This window comes from Caretta caretta, chromosome 3 (assembly GCF_965140235.1).
Source record: "Caretta caretta isolate rCarCar2 chromosome 3, rCarCar1.hap1, whole genome shotgun sequence".
Taxonomy (NCBI): Eukaryota; Metazoa; Chordata; order Testudines; family Cheloniidae; genus Caretta; species Caretta caretta.
The window spans coordinates 91717561-91731857 of record NC_134208.1 but is presented as its reverse complement, the minus strand read 5'-3'; the positions used below and the strand labels follow the sequence as shown (position 1 = coordinate 91731857).

At 44.0% G+C, this 14297-nt stretch overlaps 1 protein-coding gene across 1 annotated transcript in view; it reads left to right on the top strand.

The window, feature by feature from the left end:
* The window catches only part of CEP85L (centrosomal protein 85L), a 274922-nt gene extending 263374 nt beyond the window's left edge, over positions 1-11548 (top strand). Inside the window, exon 13 of the mRNA XM_048844693.2 lies at positions 9497-11548. Within this exon, the coding sequence (XP_048700650.2) occupies positions 9497-9546 (50 nt within the window). The 3' untranslated portion in view covers positions 9547-11548. The remainder of the gene's footprint in view (positions 1-9496) is intronic.
* The last annotated feature ends 2749 nt before the right edge of the window (positions 11549-14297 follow it).

The following is a 14297-nucleotide window of genomic DNA, read 5'->3' as shown; positions in this document are numbered from 1 at the left end:
TGCAATGCTGTCCGTTTGAGTAGAAGCCAGTCTCTTCGCAAAAGCTGATATGTCAGCGACAGCTCTTCCTGTGATGTGGCAGTGGGAGGAGCTGAAGACTTTAAAGCTTTTCTCCAATTTAAAAAGAAAAGTGTCCTCTTGAAATCCTGGCTTTGCAGAAAATACTGGATTCTCCCCAAGCTGCGGCTGCTGCTCCAGCTTTGAAGGTCAGCACACAGAACAGCTTGAAATAGCTGATTGTCTGAACTGCAAAAGGCTTAAAAGATCCTACTAGGCCATAAAACCCAGATGCCTGTTCATACTGATTTTAAAATAAATAGAGAACAAAATAATTAAATTTAAAATAGATCCTGTATTAAAAAAAATAGGGAGCAAATTAAAGCCTAAATATGGCCGTGACCTACACCTCCTGTAGTCCTATTCATTTCATTACGGGTGTATACCTGGTAAATCAAGACAGAATTTGACATAAAAGCCCAAATCAAGAGAGGTGTTTGTTTCTGTCATGGGTTATTTTTCTGTGTACCCACCCACTGTGCATGAAGGAGAAATAATTCTATGATGAAGTATGAGTATTCAAAATATGTAAGTAACTAACATGTCAACTAACGGTGAGGGAGAGTAGCTAATGATAAATGTGAACCCATTTAATAGAGATCACTGTACTTCTGAAAGTTGCTTTGTTTTCCCCTTCTCTTGGTCTACTCACATGCCACACTTCACTGTAGCATCTGAATACCTTACTGTCCTGTTGTTCAGGAGTTCTTTGACTGGGATTGGCAAAGAGCTGATGTCCTGCTGCCTTTCCCCTATGTTTCCACCTTCTAACCTACATTTTTGTTTAAAAAAAAATGCATTAAATACTTTCCTAATATTACATTTCCATGCCAACTGTTGGTGCTGCTAACTAATGCTGGACCACAAGGGCCATTGGTCTGATCTAGTATGGCACTTCTTATGTGCCCTCTGCCGTGCCACAGAGATGATATGATCTCAAATATGACTGGATGTGTTCCCCAAGACCAACCTCTCTATTAAGATATGGTCCACGTTAGGAAGAAGTTTGAGAACCCTTGTTCTGATATATATAATAATTTCAGCCTCTTCCTAAGCTTGTGGCATAGCTGGGGTGACTATCTCCTGAGCCACTCTGTTCAGTTTTTAAGAGAACAAATAAATATTCAGCACAATGAGATCTCAAACAAAAAAACTAGATGAAAAATCCCCACTTTTTGCAGTCTCAGAGAATCAAAAGGACCAAACTGCCATGAAGACTAAACTAACCATCCCTCCTGTGCTGTGCAGAAATCTGGACTAAACAGTGTAGTATCTAGGTGCTAGATAAGCACCGACAACCTCTCTCTCCCCCCCCATGGGTATTAGAAAGTAATTTATTTTTTTTCATTGATTTTTTTTGTTTTGTTTTTATTCATGCAACATAGAATTGCTAAACAAATGCCCACAGCTTCCATCAATGAAATGACTGGATCAAAATATATATGAAATTATGCCATGGTGGGGCGGGGGGGGGGGACCCAAACTTACTATACCACTGGATAAGTCTTGTTGGGGCAGGCAACACACCTAGGCAGAGGAAAACTCCAATTTCAAACTAAAACATGTCAGGCTTGGACAGCCAACCTGTAAAGCTCGTCTAATAGATGGGATTGTGTGAACCACATAGAACTAATGCGTTCCCTGCAAGCAGCATACAACAGCCTTGTCTGACTGTGGCAAGGGCTGCTAAAGTTAAAGAAGGGAGGTAGTAAGCTGGAATGTAGGAACGTTGATTTGAAGAAGTTTGGAGCGATGTGAAGTCTCGAAGAGAAAATAGTGCCCGTGTACAAGAGACCAGATGGAAAGGTTGCAAAGCCAAGATACCGATAGAGGTTACAAAATTCAGGAGGTTCAACCTTCTGAAAGGACACTGGCATTATTATGGATGAAACCATGCAGCGGCGTAGGATAGTGGTTACCAGAATGTCAGACCAACTGCTGACTGTAAAACTGTGTTGCAAAGAGGTAACTATCCATACAGTAAGTGGGAGAGGATCAAAAGGTAAAAGAGGGTGTGTTTTGATGAGGAGTTGTGCCTTACCTGAAATACACTATCTAATCAGAAGGTAATTATTGGAGCAGATGTCTATACTACCGCTTAGGTAGATGTAAGTTGCGTCGCTCAGGGTGTCAAAAACCCACCCCCTTGAGCAACATAACTTACATCAACTTAACACAGAGTCTTATCACGTCTTCACTGACACTGATTTAGTGCAGTAGTGAAAAGCCCCTACATGAATATATTGGAACTGTGAAGGTGGATATGAAACAGTCCATGGAGGGCATGACCTTGGAACTGGAAACTTAGAGGGGGAAATAACCCTATAGCCTTGTCAATTTCAAACACACTCTTTCAGAAGAGGGAAAGCCATCTCATAAGTGTCCTCTACCAGTATAACAAGTCCCAAATTGAGTTCCTTTTAATAATAAATAATAATAGTAATAATTAACAACAACAGAGAGATCAGGGATAATCAATTGTAAGATAATAGTTGGCAAGTGCATTGTGAGACAGCACAGACTTCTCCTTGTGGTATTCAGAATGCAGAGACTTTGGAAGCACCTGAACTCCTGGGCACTGGAAAAGCCTAAGTGGTGGAAACTTAAAGATGAGAATGAAAAAAAAAAAAAAAACAACCCTTCAAAGAAGGAGCAATGTGTAGATTTCCTGACTGCACACCGGAATGCATGGAGGACAATTGGTTCAAACTCAAGTCAACTTTGCTGAAAACAGCATATGAAGTCCTAGGAGTGATTAAACCAATGCCAAAAAGGATAAGAGGGGAGATTTGGTGGTGAATCCACTGAGGAAAAAAAGCTAATCTTAAAAAAAAATGGCAGGCCAGTAGCAGTGATAAGATGGCATATACAGGAGCACAAAAGGAGCCCAAAAGATGTTGTGACAGCCAGAAGTATAGGCTGTGATGACTATATAACCCACCAGGAGGACATGAGGGAGAGACTCACCAAGTCAAGAAAGAAAATGAGGGATGTGAAAGAGTTTGCTTACATTAGAAATGAATTTGGTATATTGCAAACAAATGGTGAATCAATGTTTGGAGTGATAATTTTGAAAGAGTGATGAATGAGGAGAACCGAAGGAAACCAAACTGGTGCCTGGCAGATAAAGGAAAAGGTTACAGAGGCACTTAAGCATCTGGGCCAAATTAAGTACCACAGGATGCGGTGAAATCATTGAGAAGGGAAGAAATCAAGTATCTTACAAGTTTGTCCAACGGTATTCTTCAGAAAGGAACACAGCCAGATGAATGGTGTAAAAGCTTGGTGGTGCCTATTTTTAAACTCAAACAAGATATTACACTGTGTGCTAATTATCATCCAATTAAGCGGATGTCCCATGTTATGAAAGTATAGGAGAAGATTACTGAAGAGCATCTATATAGAACTGTTGAAATTTGGAAGGGTCAGTATAGATTCATGCTGGGAAGAGCACAATTGATGCCATATTTGCATTATGGATCCTCAGAGAAGTTTACAGAAAAGAGATGGCAACCAGGTATGGTCTTTGTGAATTTGCAGAAGGCGTATAATGATGTACCAAGAGAACTAGTTTAGTGGGATTTCCGATGGAGAGGTGTGCCAGGCAGATATATCCATCTTATCCAGGATATGTATGCTGGAGTGACTACTGCAGTCAAAACTAAATGGGGCTACAGTTAGAGAATTTCCAGTAAACATTAGCCTACATCGTGGAAAGCAGTTTTTTGTTTGCAGTTGTCATGGGTGCAATAAGTGAGACTATACAAAAGGAAACACCTTGGAACATGCTGTTCACTGATGACTTAGTCAGATATATGTGGAAGATTAAGACCCAGCAAGCCAATTGCAACATAGCTCTGAGTGGGCTGGACTTTGAGTGAACACTGGTAAGACCAAGCCAATGATAACAGAGAGGAGGACTCACTATATAGCATATCACAGGCAGAGAGCTTAGAAGAGAGTGAAAGAATTTAAATACCTAAGGTCAATTGCTGTGGATGATGCTGTCCTTCCGAGTGATGTCAAGCATTGTAAAAAAGCTGTGTGGTTCAAAAGGAGGGAGCTGACTCCAGTTCTCTGTGACAAACAAATGCCTATAAAGTTAAAAGGAAGAGTGTAAAAACCTGTAGTTTGACCCATCTTAACATTCTAAACAAAGACTTGGCCAGCCATAAGAAAGAAAATCAGTGTACTTTCTGCCATGGAAATGAAGACAGGGTCAGAGGTTGGACACTTCATGATAGGAAACTAAATTAGGTTGTGGCCGAATGTGGCTTGCTCCAATGTATGACAAGTCGAAGGAGGCTAGGCTACACTGGTAAGGGTATATCCAGCAGAGACTGGAGAGCGGAGATGTTGGTAGGGTGGCTATGGATTGCAGATGGAAGATGACCAAATGGCAGACCAGAGATTCAGGGCATCAGTGGACCTCAGAAAGACCTATCTGCATGACAGTGTAGTGTACAATCATGAGTTTTGAAAGAAGGCTATAAAAGCCACCAACCCCAAATAGGGAAATGGCTGGAAAGAAAAAGAAACCACCCTTGGAAGAGGCCATTTACCAAAGCAACAGACCAAGTCAGAGACTTTGATCAAATGTGGCTCCCTTCTACCGATCATGTCGGGGAAAGAACTGCTTGGACCAAGGATTGAGTCTATTACTCTCCCCTAAATAAGTGAGAAATTATACTGCACTGAATCTAAATGGGTCTTTAGCTAGCTCTGTTCCCTCTGGCTGTGATGCAATTTGTCAGTCACGTCCAGATGCAAAGCATCACTCTACTTGCTTTTCCCCCTTCTCTAGAAGGTGATGGGGGGAGGGGTGTAACCCCATCACACATACCCATGTCAGTACTGCAGTTTTATCAGTAGAAGGCAACATGATCACACACTTGACGGAGACAATCTATCTTGTAGAGGGCAGTGATACGAACTGTGGGAGACCAGTCAGAGAAACGTTGTGTATTAGCTAATCTAAGGATGGGCACCAATTTCAAAAATCAGATTTGGCCTTAGCATTTGGGAGTGTTTAGAACTGAGGTTCTGAGTCAGGCCCAACTTTGAACCTGACTGCAGCTTTACCATCACTTACTAAAATGGGTAAGAGTATTTGGAAGTTGACAAGGAAGGGTTGGATTCACAAAAGGACTTGAGGTACCTAAATCCCAGAAGCAAGTCCCAGTGAGATTCAGAAACCCCCCACTCAGCTGCCCCCTGAATCCCTTAGGTGCCTAAAATTGCTTGGTGTCTAAATTTTTGCAGTAAAAGTTCTCTAGGCACATGTGTTTTGACCTCAGTGCACGTGCATGGCATCCGGTCACCTAAGCCTCAGAGTAATACATAAACTGGGGGGGAAACTAGGTGGCCTGCCACCTAACTCACCTCCAGGCCTGATCTGGTTGGCATGAGCAGACCCTACTTACCAGATTGGGTCCCTGTAGGCAAACTTACACAAGACAAGACATGTGGGAGGAGGAAAAGAAGATCTCCCTCATAACGTTTAGCATAATGGTTAGGTTACTCACCTGAGATCTTGGAGACCGTTGGTTTAAGTCCTCCCCTTCCCTCCTTTGGGCCAGAGATCTGCCACCACTTCACGGATGAGTGCCCTAATTACTGGGCTATGGGATATTCTGTTGAAGTTGTTCCTTTGTGGATAACTAGCTAGCAGTCACTGGAGTTGGAACCGGGTCCTGGGTCTCCCACTTCCCAGGTGAATACTCTAACCACCAGGCTAGAGTCATTCCCATGTGCATAAATTCACTTTCTCTCTGGCCCAGTGGTGAAGCTGCTACACTGTGGATAAGTAATGAAAGAACCATTGGTTTCTTCCTCTTCCTTTCATCCACCCCCATCTTCCTACAAAAATGGCACAGGAATCTGACTCCCAGAGAGGGTTTGCACCTATTGAAGCACTGGGGATGGGCGGCTGTGGGCCTGCCCACATCTGAAGCCCCCCCCCCACCTCCAGTCTAAGGGAGGAGTCACCAGACCCAAGCATCAACTAAGCACGGGAGACAACTTATGAACCAAAAAAAAAAAAAAGACAGGAGTGAGGGTCACAGGTTCAAAATGAGAGATCCTAAGGAGGACACCGAGCCGAGAGCCCCCAGATAGCGCATACTGCTCCTCAAAAGGTGTTCAGTAGGGATGGGAATAGTGTTTAAACGATACAATTGTAATAGTTTAAACGGTTACTTTTTTAAATCATTGAGTTCACAATCTACCCCACGTAAACATTATATTTGTCAAGTGTCTTTACTAACAACATAACCAGACAGTCGTGTGTGTAAAACCCACTTTTTTTGTTTAACTTTTACATAATATCCATGAGCTGCCCCAACCCCCAAAAAGTCCAATTAGAATTTCAACTCTACTGCTGATTTTTGTTAATTTTTCTTAACATGTTTACATGCTCTGGTGTCAGTCTTGTGTGCAGTGATTAACAGTAAGGCCAGGGTTCGAAAACACATGTTCTGCAGGCACAGACGATACTGGAACGCACAGGTAGCTCTGCCAATTGTCCAAGCCTTGGAAAATGCTGTACATTGACCTTCCACCACTCCAGTGGACTGCATTCCAATGAAGGACAAGGCTCCCTGAAGTAATTTTCCAGTTCATTTTCTACTACATTCTCCTCATTCTCCTTTTTGGTATAATCTTCACCTAAAAGCATCACTATAACACCAGTCTCAGTTTCACACATTTTTTTCGGCACTGGCTCTATCGGCTCTTCCGTTTCGGCACTTCTCAATTCAGCCACAGCACTTGGAGGTTCTTCTATTTCTAACATCGATGCAAGTTGCAGAAGCTTTGATTTAGTAGTGATCTGGACAACAGGCAAAAGAAACCACATGTGTTTATGGCATGGATCTAACAAGGAGGCAATAAGTACAGGTTTGGTAGTTATGGCAAGATCATTGGGTTTCACGCAATGCTCCAAGAGCAACAAACAGCAGCCTTGGAATCAGCGACCTCCATTTTCGACAGAAACTTCACTTCTTTGGTGAGTTTGGAGAAGACTGTTACAAACTGGATAAATATTTGAAATTGACGCGGACTGTTCAGCAGACATAGCAGTTTGTATTTTAAAGTGGAAAGTACTGGCAAGATATCCTCTATTAATTGCCAGTGCTCATCTCGCAGCTGAAGCATTTGGGCATCAGATTGTTTTGTTAGAGCGCTATCTGAAAGCACAGCTGTTATAGCCCACCTTCGCTTACTGAGTCTTTCAAACATGTCATATACCAAATTCCGATGAGTTTTACACAACTGGATCAGATGGTGTCGCTTAACCCAAACCTGTGTTTGTTTTCTTTCTAGTGCTTTTTCACCTTTTTTTTTGGTGCAAATGTGCAACTAGTCTACTTGCAGCTGCAACAGCATGATCCACACTACTTGAAGAAAACCCATCATTTATGGCTAGCTGCAAAGTATAGGCAAAGCAATTGACAGATTTCCATGTAATATACCTGGCGAGCACAATGTTGCTTGCATTATTGTGTACACACACCAAGACATGGCTTGCCAGACCCCATCTTTCCACTACAGTGTTTAATTTTTCAGCAAGGTTTTCTGCTGTGTCATTCTGCCATACTTTCGGTTTGTAGAACTGCAGATCGAAGCTCTCAAATTTCAATATAATGGTAAGTGACAGTCATGTAACTTTCTGTAGTTAATGCCATCCGGCAGTCAGTGGTGAAAGCAACTTTAACAGCATTTTCCCAATTTTTCCCCGGACAGACTTTATACAGTCTTCATCGCACTTCTCTAGTAGCGAGGTTATAGTCGGTCTCACAGGCATATGGTATTCAGATTCTACAAAACTCATCAATGCACAAAAACCTGTGCCCTCAACGACACTTATAGGCAGCATATCTGTAGCGATCGTGGTTAAGGCTACATTTTAGTCATGAGTATTTTTAGTAAAAGTCATGGACAGGTCACGGGCAGTAAACAAAAATTCACGGCCCGTGATCTGTCCATGACTTGTACTATATAAGCTGACTAAAACTTGACCGGGGGGCGGGGGGGGGCGCAGGTGCTCTGTGAGGGATGGTCCAGTGGCACCACAGGTGCTGGGGCACATGGCCCAGGACCCCCACCGGTGCTGGGGATAGGGAGCCGGGCGGTGGCATGCGGCCCAGGACCCCTGCTGGGGATGGGGTTGGTAGGGCTGGCAGACTCCTTAGCCAGCTCCGCATGTCCGTGCAGCTCCTAGCGGGGAGGGAAGGCCGGGGGGGGTGGGGGGGCTGCAGGGGCAGCACCTGTAAGCGTGGGCAGCGTGCAGAGCCCCCTTGCTCTTCCGCCTAGGAGCTGCAGGGACATGCCAGCTGCTTCCGGGGAGCCACCCCCACTCCCGAGGTGAGCACTGCCCCACACCCAAACCCCCTGCCCAAGCCCTGAGCCCCCTCCCACATCCAAACTGCCCCAGTAACGGCCAGTGCTTCTGGCCCAAGGGCTGCCTGATCTGTTCGGGCAGCCCCAGAGCAAGCCGCACTGGCTGCTGCAGAAGTCACAGAGGTCATGGAATCTGTGACTTCCATGACCTCCATGACAGACACACAGCCTTAACCATGGTGCACAACAACTCCATTAGTTCAAGAAAATGCAACATGTGAAAAAAACTGTCAGAAACAAATGTCAGCGTCGTTTGATTTTTGCCTTCTTTTTCCACAGGAAACAGGGATGTTTCAGCATTGCTCTGGTGCTGTTTGCATACCTTAGCTCGGTCTTACACAGTTTACATTTAACGGTATCTTCTGTTATTTTTGTGAAATGATTCCAGGCATTACTCCTTTTCGATTGCTCCACCTTCACTGTGGAAGAATAGTTACCAAAAATCGCGATAACCTACATGATGTTGTTTGAAGGTTTAATGCTACTAAAGTGTGACGTCAGTTCCATAGCAACGGTCCTAACACTGCGGAACCTAGTTCTGTATACACCAGTGGTTCTCAAACTATGGCTGCTGCTTGTTCAGGGAAAGCCCCTGCTGGGCCAGGCCAGTTAGTTTACCTGCCGCATCTGCGGGTTCGGCCGATCATGGCTCCCACTGGCCGCGGATCGCCGCTCCAGGCCAATGGGGGCTGCGGGAAGCGGCGTGGGTCAAGGGATGTGCTGGTCACCCTTCCTGCAGCCCCCATTCGCCTGGAGCAGTGAACCGCAGCCAGTGGGAGCCACGATCGGCCGAACCTGCGGATGCGGCAGGCAAACAAACCGGCCCGGCCTGCTAGGGGTTTTCCCCGAACAAGCGGTGGCTCTAGTTTGAGAACCACTGGCATACGCTATGAAATGGAATTGCTGCGGCATTTTGAATGTGCACATTAGGTATTACAATGTCACAAAATTAATTTATCAATCTGTTTTAAACGTTTACTGAATACATTAATAGTAAGACTGATGTTTATCGGCTAACTGTTTAATATTTTATATCCAGGGAGACAGTGGACACTGCACAGAGGAACATGGCCCAGAGATGTGACTTAAGAGAGGATCTGAAGTAAGGGTGCTCTGCAACTATGGGGCTCCCATCCATCTTCTTCCTCCTGGCATGGTGGACGGCTATATTGGCTGGTGCCAGGAGCAGGCCCCACGACTTTGTGGCCCCACAAATAAGGTGTATATAAATAAGGAGATACGGGGAAAAGTACAGCCAAAATTTGAGGAAGAGGAGCTGGAAAAGGGGCTGCAATCAATGTGTGCCAGGGTCTCCCTCTCGCCACAGAAGAAGCAAGTGTTAGGAGAGGTTGTGAACTGCACCAAGCATACACCTGTGCTTACGACTCCGTGAAGGAGCCTCCAACTATTATCTCCAGAGGGGGTTTGCAGCTGAAAATCTCAAGCAGAGGGAGGTGCCTTCCTGTAGCCTGGACCTAGATGCCTACCTCTGAAAAGGGGCAGGGCTTAGCACACCACGCTCGGCTTAGCACATCCTAGTAGCTAGTTTAGGTGACAAACCACCTAGCATGCTGGCTTTTGTGAATCCCATTCTGAGGCACCTCTCCCTCCCCATTCACTGTAAAGAGAGCTAGGCAACAAACTCAGGCTTTGTGAATCACCATGATTTTCTAGATCCCCTAGAAGTTAAGTGTGGTGATGCATAGTGACACCATGCCTAAATCTCTTTGTGAATCTAAGCTCACAAAGGAAAAAAAACTTGTCATTTTCTCTCTAGGTACAGTAGGTTGTTTCAAATTTAAAAAAAAAAATCAGGGAAATAATATGTGTCACGTTAGATCTGACATTAATTTGCCAGTAAGTGTAAGACTGACATCAATATCATTACAAATATGGGAATGAAACAGGAATCTGGTTAAGTATGAAGGCAACTTACTTTGGATTAATATTAAAACATTGTTTATTTAAAATAAAAAAAGATTAAATTCGGAAAAGATGACCAGAGACCGTTGTTAAAAATTCATCATATTAAATTCAACTGGAAATAAAATAAATTCATTGGAGAATAAAGACTGAATATCAGAACAATACCAAATATCCCCTTGCGCCAAGAAAATCTAAACTTCTTGCCTGTGCTTCATAATTCAAAAAGAAGAAAGTACATTCCATCAAAGTCTTTCTAACAAGCAGATCCTGTTCCTTTTCCAAAGGGAGATCAGGGAAAGGCTAGAGAAGTTTCATCAAAAGCTTTGCTAACTCAGAGCCAAACTGTTTGATACCTTATCAAAACCTCGCATTCCTATAAGCTTCAGTGAGACAGAGTGCTCCAAAGACATAGCCCATAATCACACGCCCCCTGTCACTGATGAAGACAGCAGCCATTAATGAATATGTTTGGGGAAGGGATGAGAACAGAGAAAAAAAACATATCTGAAATCCCCAGAGTGAAACTATATAAGTTATGGCCCAATTTTGACAAGCCTGGGCCACTCTGGTGAATGTATATGGATGCAGCAATGAACCTGCACCTTGTCTTGTCATATGAATGCACAACTACACATCGCATTGTGCAAATATTAGCACATGCCAAGGCAGAGGTTTATGATTAAGTGCACAAACATTTGAAATATAGCCCTATAGATGCAGTAGCTGTATGTAGATCACTTATTGCTCAGTAAAGTATAATGCAGTATATGACCTGCAAAGTGGAAGCCTAGTAAGTCTGGAGCACCATAAGCATGAGAAAACATGGCATTATCATACTTCAGATGAGGTAATTCTCAGTGCTATCATCAATAATTAGGGCCCTACCAAATTCACGGCCACAGAAAATGCATCATGGTCTGGGAAATCTGGTCTCCCCCTGGGAAATCTGGTCTTGTGTGTATATAGTATAGCTTTTACCCTATTCTATGCAGATTTCACAGAGGAAACCAGCATTTCTCAAATTGGGGGTCCTGACCCAAAAGAGAGTTGCAGGAGGGTCGCAAGGTTACTTTAGGGGGGTTGCGGTATAGCCACTCTTACTTCTGTGCTGCCTTCAGACTGGGTGGCCGGAGAGAGGGAATTGCTGACCGGGCACCCAGTTCTGAAGGCGGCACCCCGCCAGCAGCAGCACAGAAGTAAGGGAGGCACCACCATACTATGCCACTTCTGTGCTGCTGCTGGCGGCAGCTCTGCCTTCAGAGCAGGGTGCCTGGCCAGCAGCCACCGCTCTCCAGCTGCCCAGGTCTGAAGGCAGCGCTGCTGCCAGCAGCAGCGCAGAAGTAAGGGTAGCAGCTCCGCAACGCCCCCGACAATAGCCTTGCGACTCCCCACAACTCTTTTTGGGTCAGGACTCCTATAATTGCAACACTGTGAAAATTCAGATTTAGATAGGTGAAATTATGACATTCATGATTTTTAAAATCCTTTGACCAAAATGGACGGAATTTGGCAGAGCCCTATCAATAATAGTCAGACATCCTCTAAAAGAGAGCTTCAGGGAGGGGCACTGGAGTGAATGGAAACATGCCTCTTGAAAAGGGACTTTCACACTGAGGCAAACGTGGAAAGTCATTTATACAATAAACTATTTCCTTTGACTGTAATTTTCTGTCTCTGCTTTGTTCTCACAGCAGATCTGGGTGTTTAAGACTGTTCTTCCTTATACTGTAGGTTCTCATTCTGGTTAAGTCTCTAGTTAAGCGAGACCCTCTGGAGTGATAGGCAGTCTCAAAAGATTTGGCAAAGCAGTTTGGGAAAGTTAAACCCTTATTTAAAACAAAGTCCTCTGAAGCTCTCTGCCAGCCTACTGGAGTGCTGTTTGGAACCTATGAGCAACCTGCAGCCATTCCAACCTCTCCACAATAGACTCTCAGGACCTTGCATCATTTTCTTTGATCCTCTAATAGGCTCCTGGTGCTCATTGGCCCTCCCTCTCATGAACTTCCCCCACAAGCCCTCACTATTTCACAAGCCATCGTCCCCCTTGGACAGGCTCCTAGTGATTATTCCAAGTAGCATCAGAGAATTCTGCCAAGTTTATCAAGACTCCTTGCTTCCTGTAAATCTTATTTCCTGTCCATGTTTCCCCACTTCATACCCCAAGAAACTACCCAGCGCACAGTCCAGCTTCTTAGACTCTACAGTATGGGAATGATTAGAGGGCCTTTAAGTAATTAAATTTATCATTACAGATAATTTAGTCTAGTGACTGCAATGTCAGCTTAATTATTCATGTGATCACTATCTGGTTACTCCAAAAACTATTCTATTTCTCTTGCAAGAAGTAGTGTTTATAAATTAGCCACTGGTCTTAGTTTTAATTTACCACCATGAGAACAGCTGCAAGCTTGCCTACCCTGACACTAATACATTTGTACAACCAAGCCAGTTGTCTAGCCTGTAACCCTTCCCATTCTGATACTGATCTCTGATACAAGGCAAAAGAGACCAGACTGACATAAATAAAGCTTCTTTATGATAAGAAGAAATCAACAGCTGTACAGCTATTGGGGTCAATGGTAAAATTCCCATTGAGTTCAGAGGGAACATGGTCAGTCCTTTTATCAAGGAGAATAAGAGGAGTGAGTGACTCATACACTTATCATTATTTTTTAATTTATAAAGACATTGAGAGTGACCAGGTTTGGACAAATTCCTTACAAGAAAGTGCTACAGTATCCTGTAGTGAAGGTCCATGCTGTTACCTTGCAGCAGGGATAATGCAGTGTTTTGGGCCATTACAGCTTGTTGAATTAAAGGGTGTGTAATGAGATTAGTTTGCAATATTGCAATGCTCGGCATTTAGTAACAGGTGTCTATTAGTAACAGATGTCTATTGACAGATCAGGGATGCCATTTGCCAGTCTGAGAAAAAGGCCACACCAAACTTGGTCCCTTAGAGACTAACAAATTTATTTGAGCATAAGCTTTTGTGAACGACAGTTCACGAAAGCTTATGCTCAAGTAAATTTGTTAGTCTCTAAGGTGCCACAAGTACTCCTTTTCTTTTTGCGAATACAGACTAACACAGCTGCTACTCTGAAACCTGCTATCCCAGAGGATCCATGAGAGGCCAGGGCCATGCATGCAGAGGCCCTATGGTTCTGGAAGCTACCCTCCATCCTGGCTCCATTACACCTGTGCTACCAACTATTCACGCCTGCTCAGATGACCCCAGAATGTGGGGTGTCCCCACAGAAAGGATAAATTAGTCCCAATCTGTATCACCTTTCCCAGGGATTTTTCTTGAGGGGTGGAATTATTGCCCGTCCAGCCCTAAAGTCCTGCCCCCTCCCATTTCCTCTCCCTGGGCCACCCATTCTCTTTGAATGGAAAGGTAATTATTCAGATAAATGTGCTCATTATGGCAATTCACATTCTTTTCTTTGTAGAGTTAGATTAACAAGAACGTGTACATTGCATAGGCTAGTATTTGGGTAACTGACTCCAGCTCCTTCTCATTAGGCTTTTAGGGCCCTCTTATGAGAGGCAGGATAAAGAACATTGATGAACTACAGAGAAGAGTTCTTTCCATGGGGAACAGTAAGTTGCTCTGTTCTTTGAGAAAAGTCAACAGTTGTGTTGAATTACTCAGATTTCTTCTTTTAAAAAATATGCATGAGACTTTAATCTTTTATGAGACAAGACTGAGTTCAGAGCAACCAGAGATGACCCGTACCTGTTGGGGGGGAGGGGGAGAAAGAGTGAGGGCAACAGCTTCAGATGATGTTACTGAGCATGCTCACTACATGCCAAGCAGCAACTCAGGGGGTGGGGGGGGCACATGACCCTGCGTGCCCTCCCATGAGTCACCTGATAGAGCAACCCAGGTACCTTTATACTAAGAGACATTC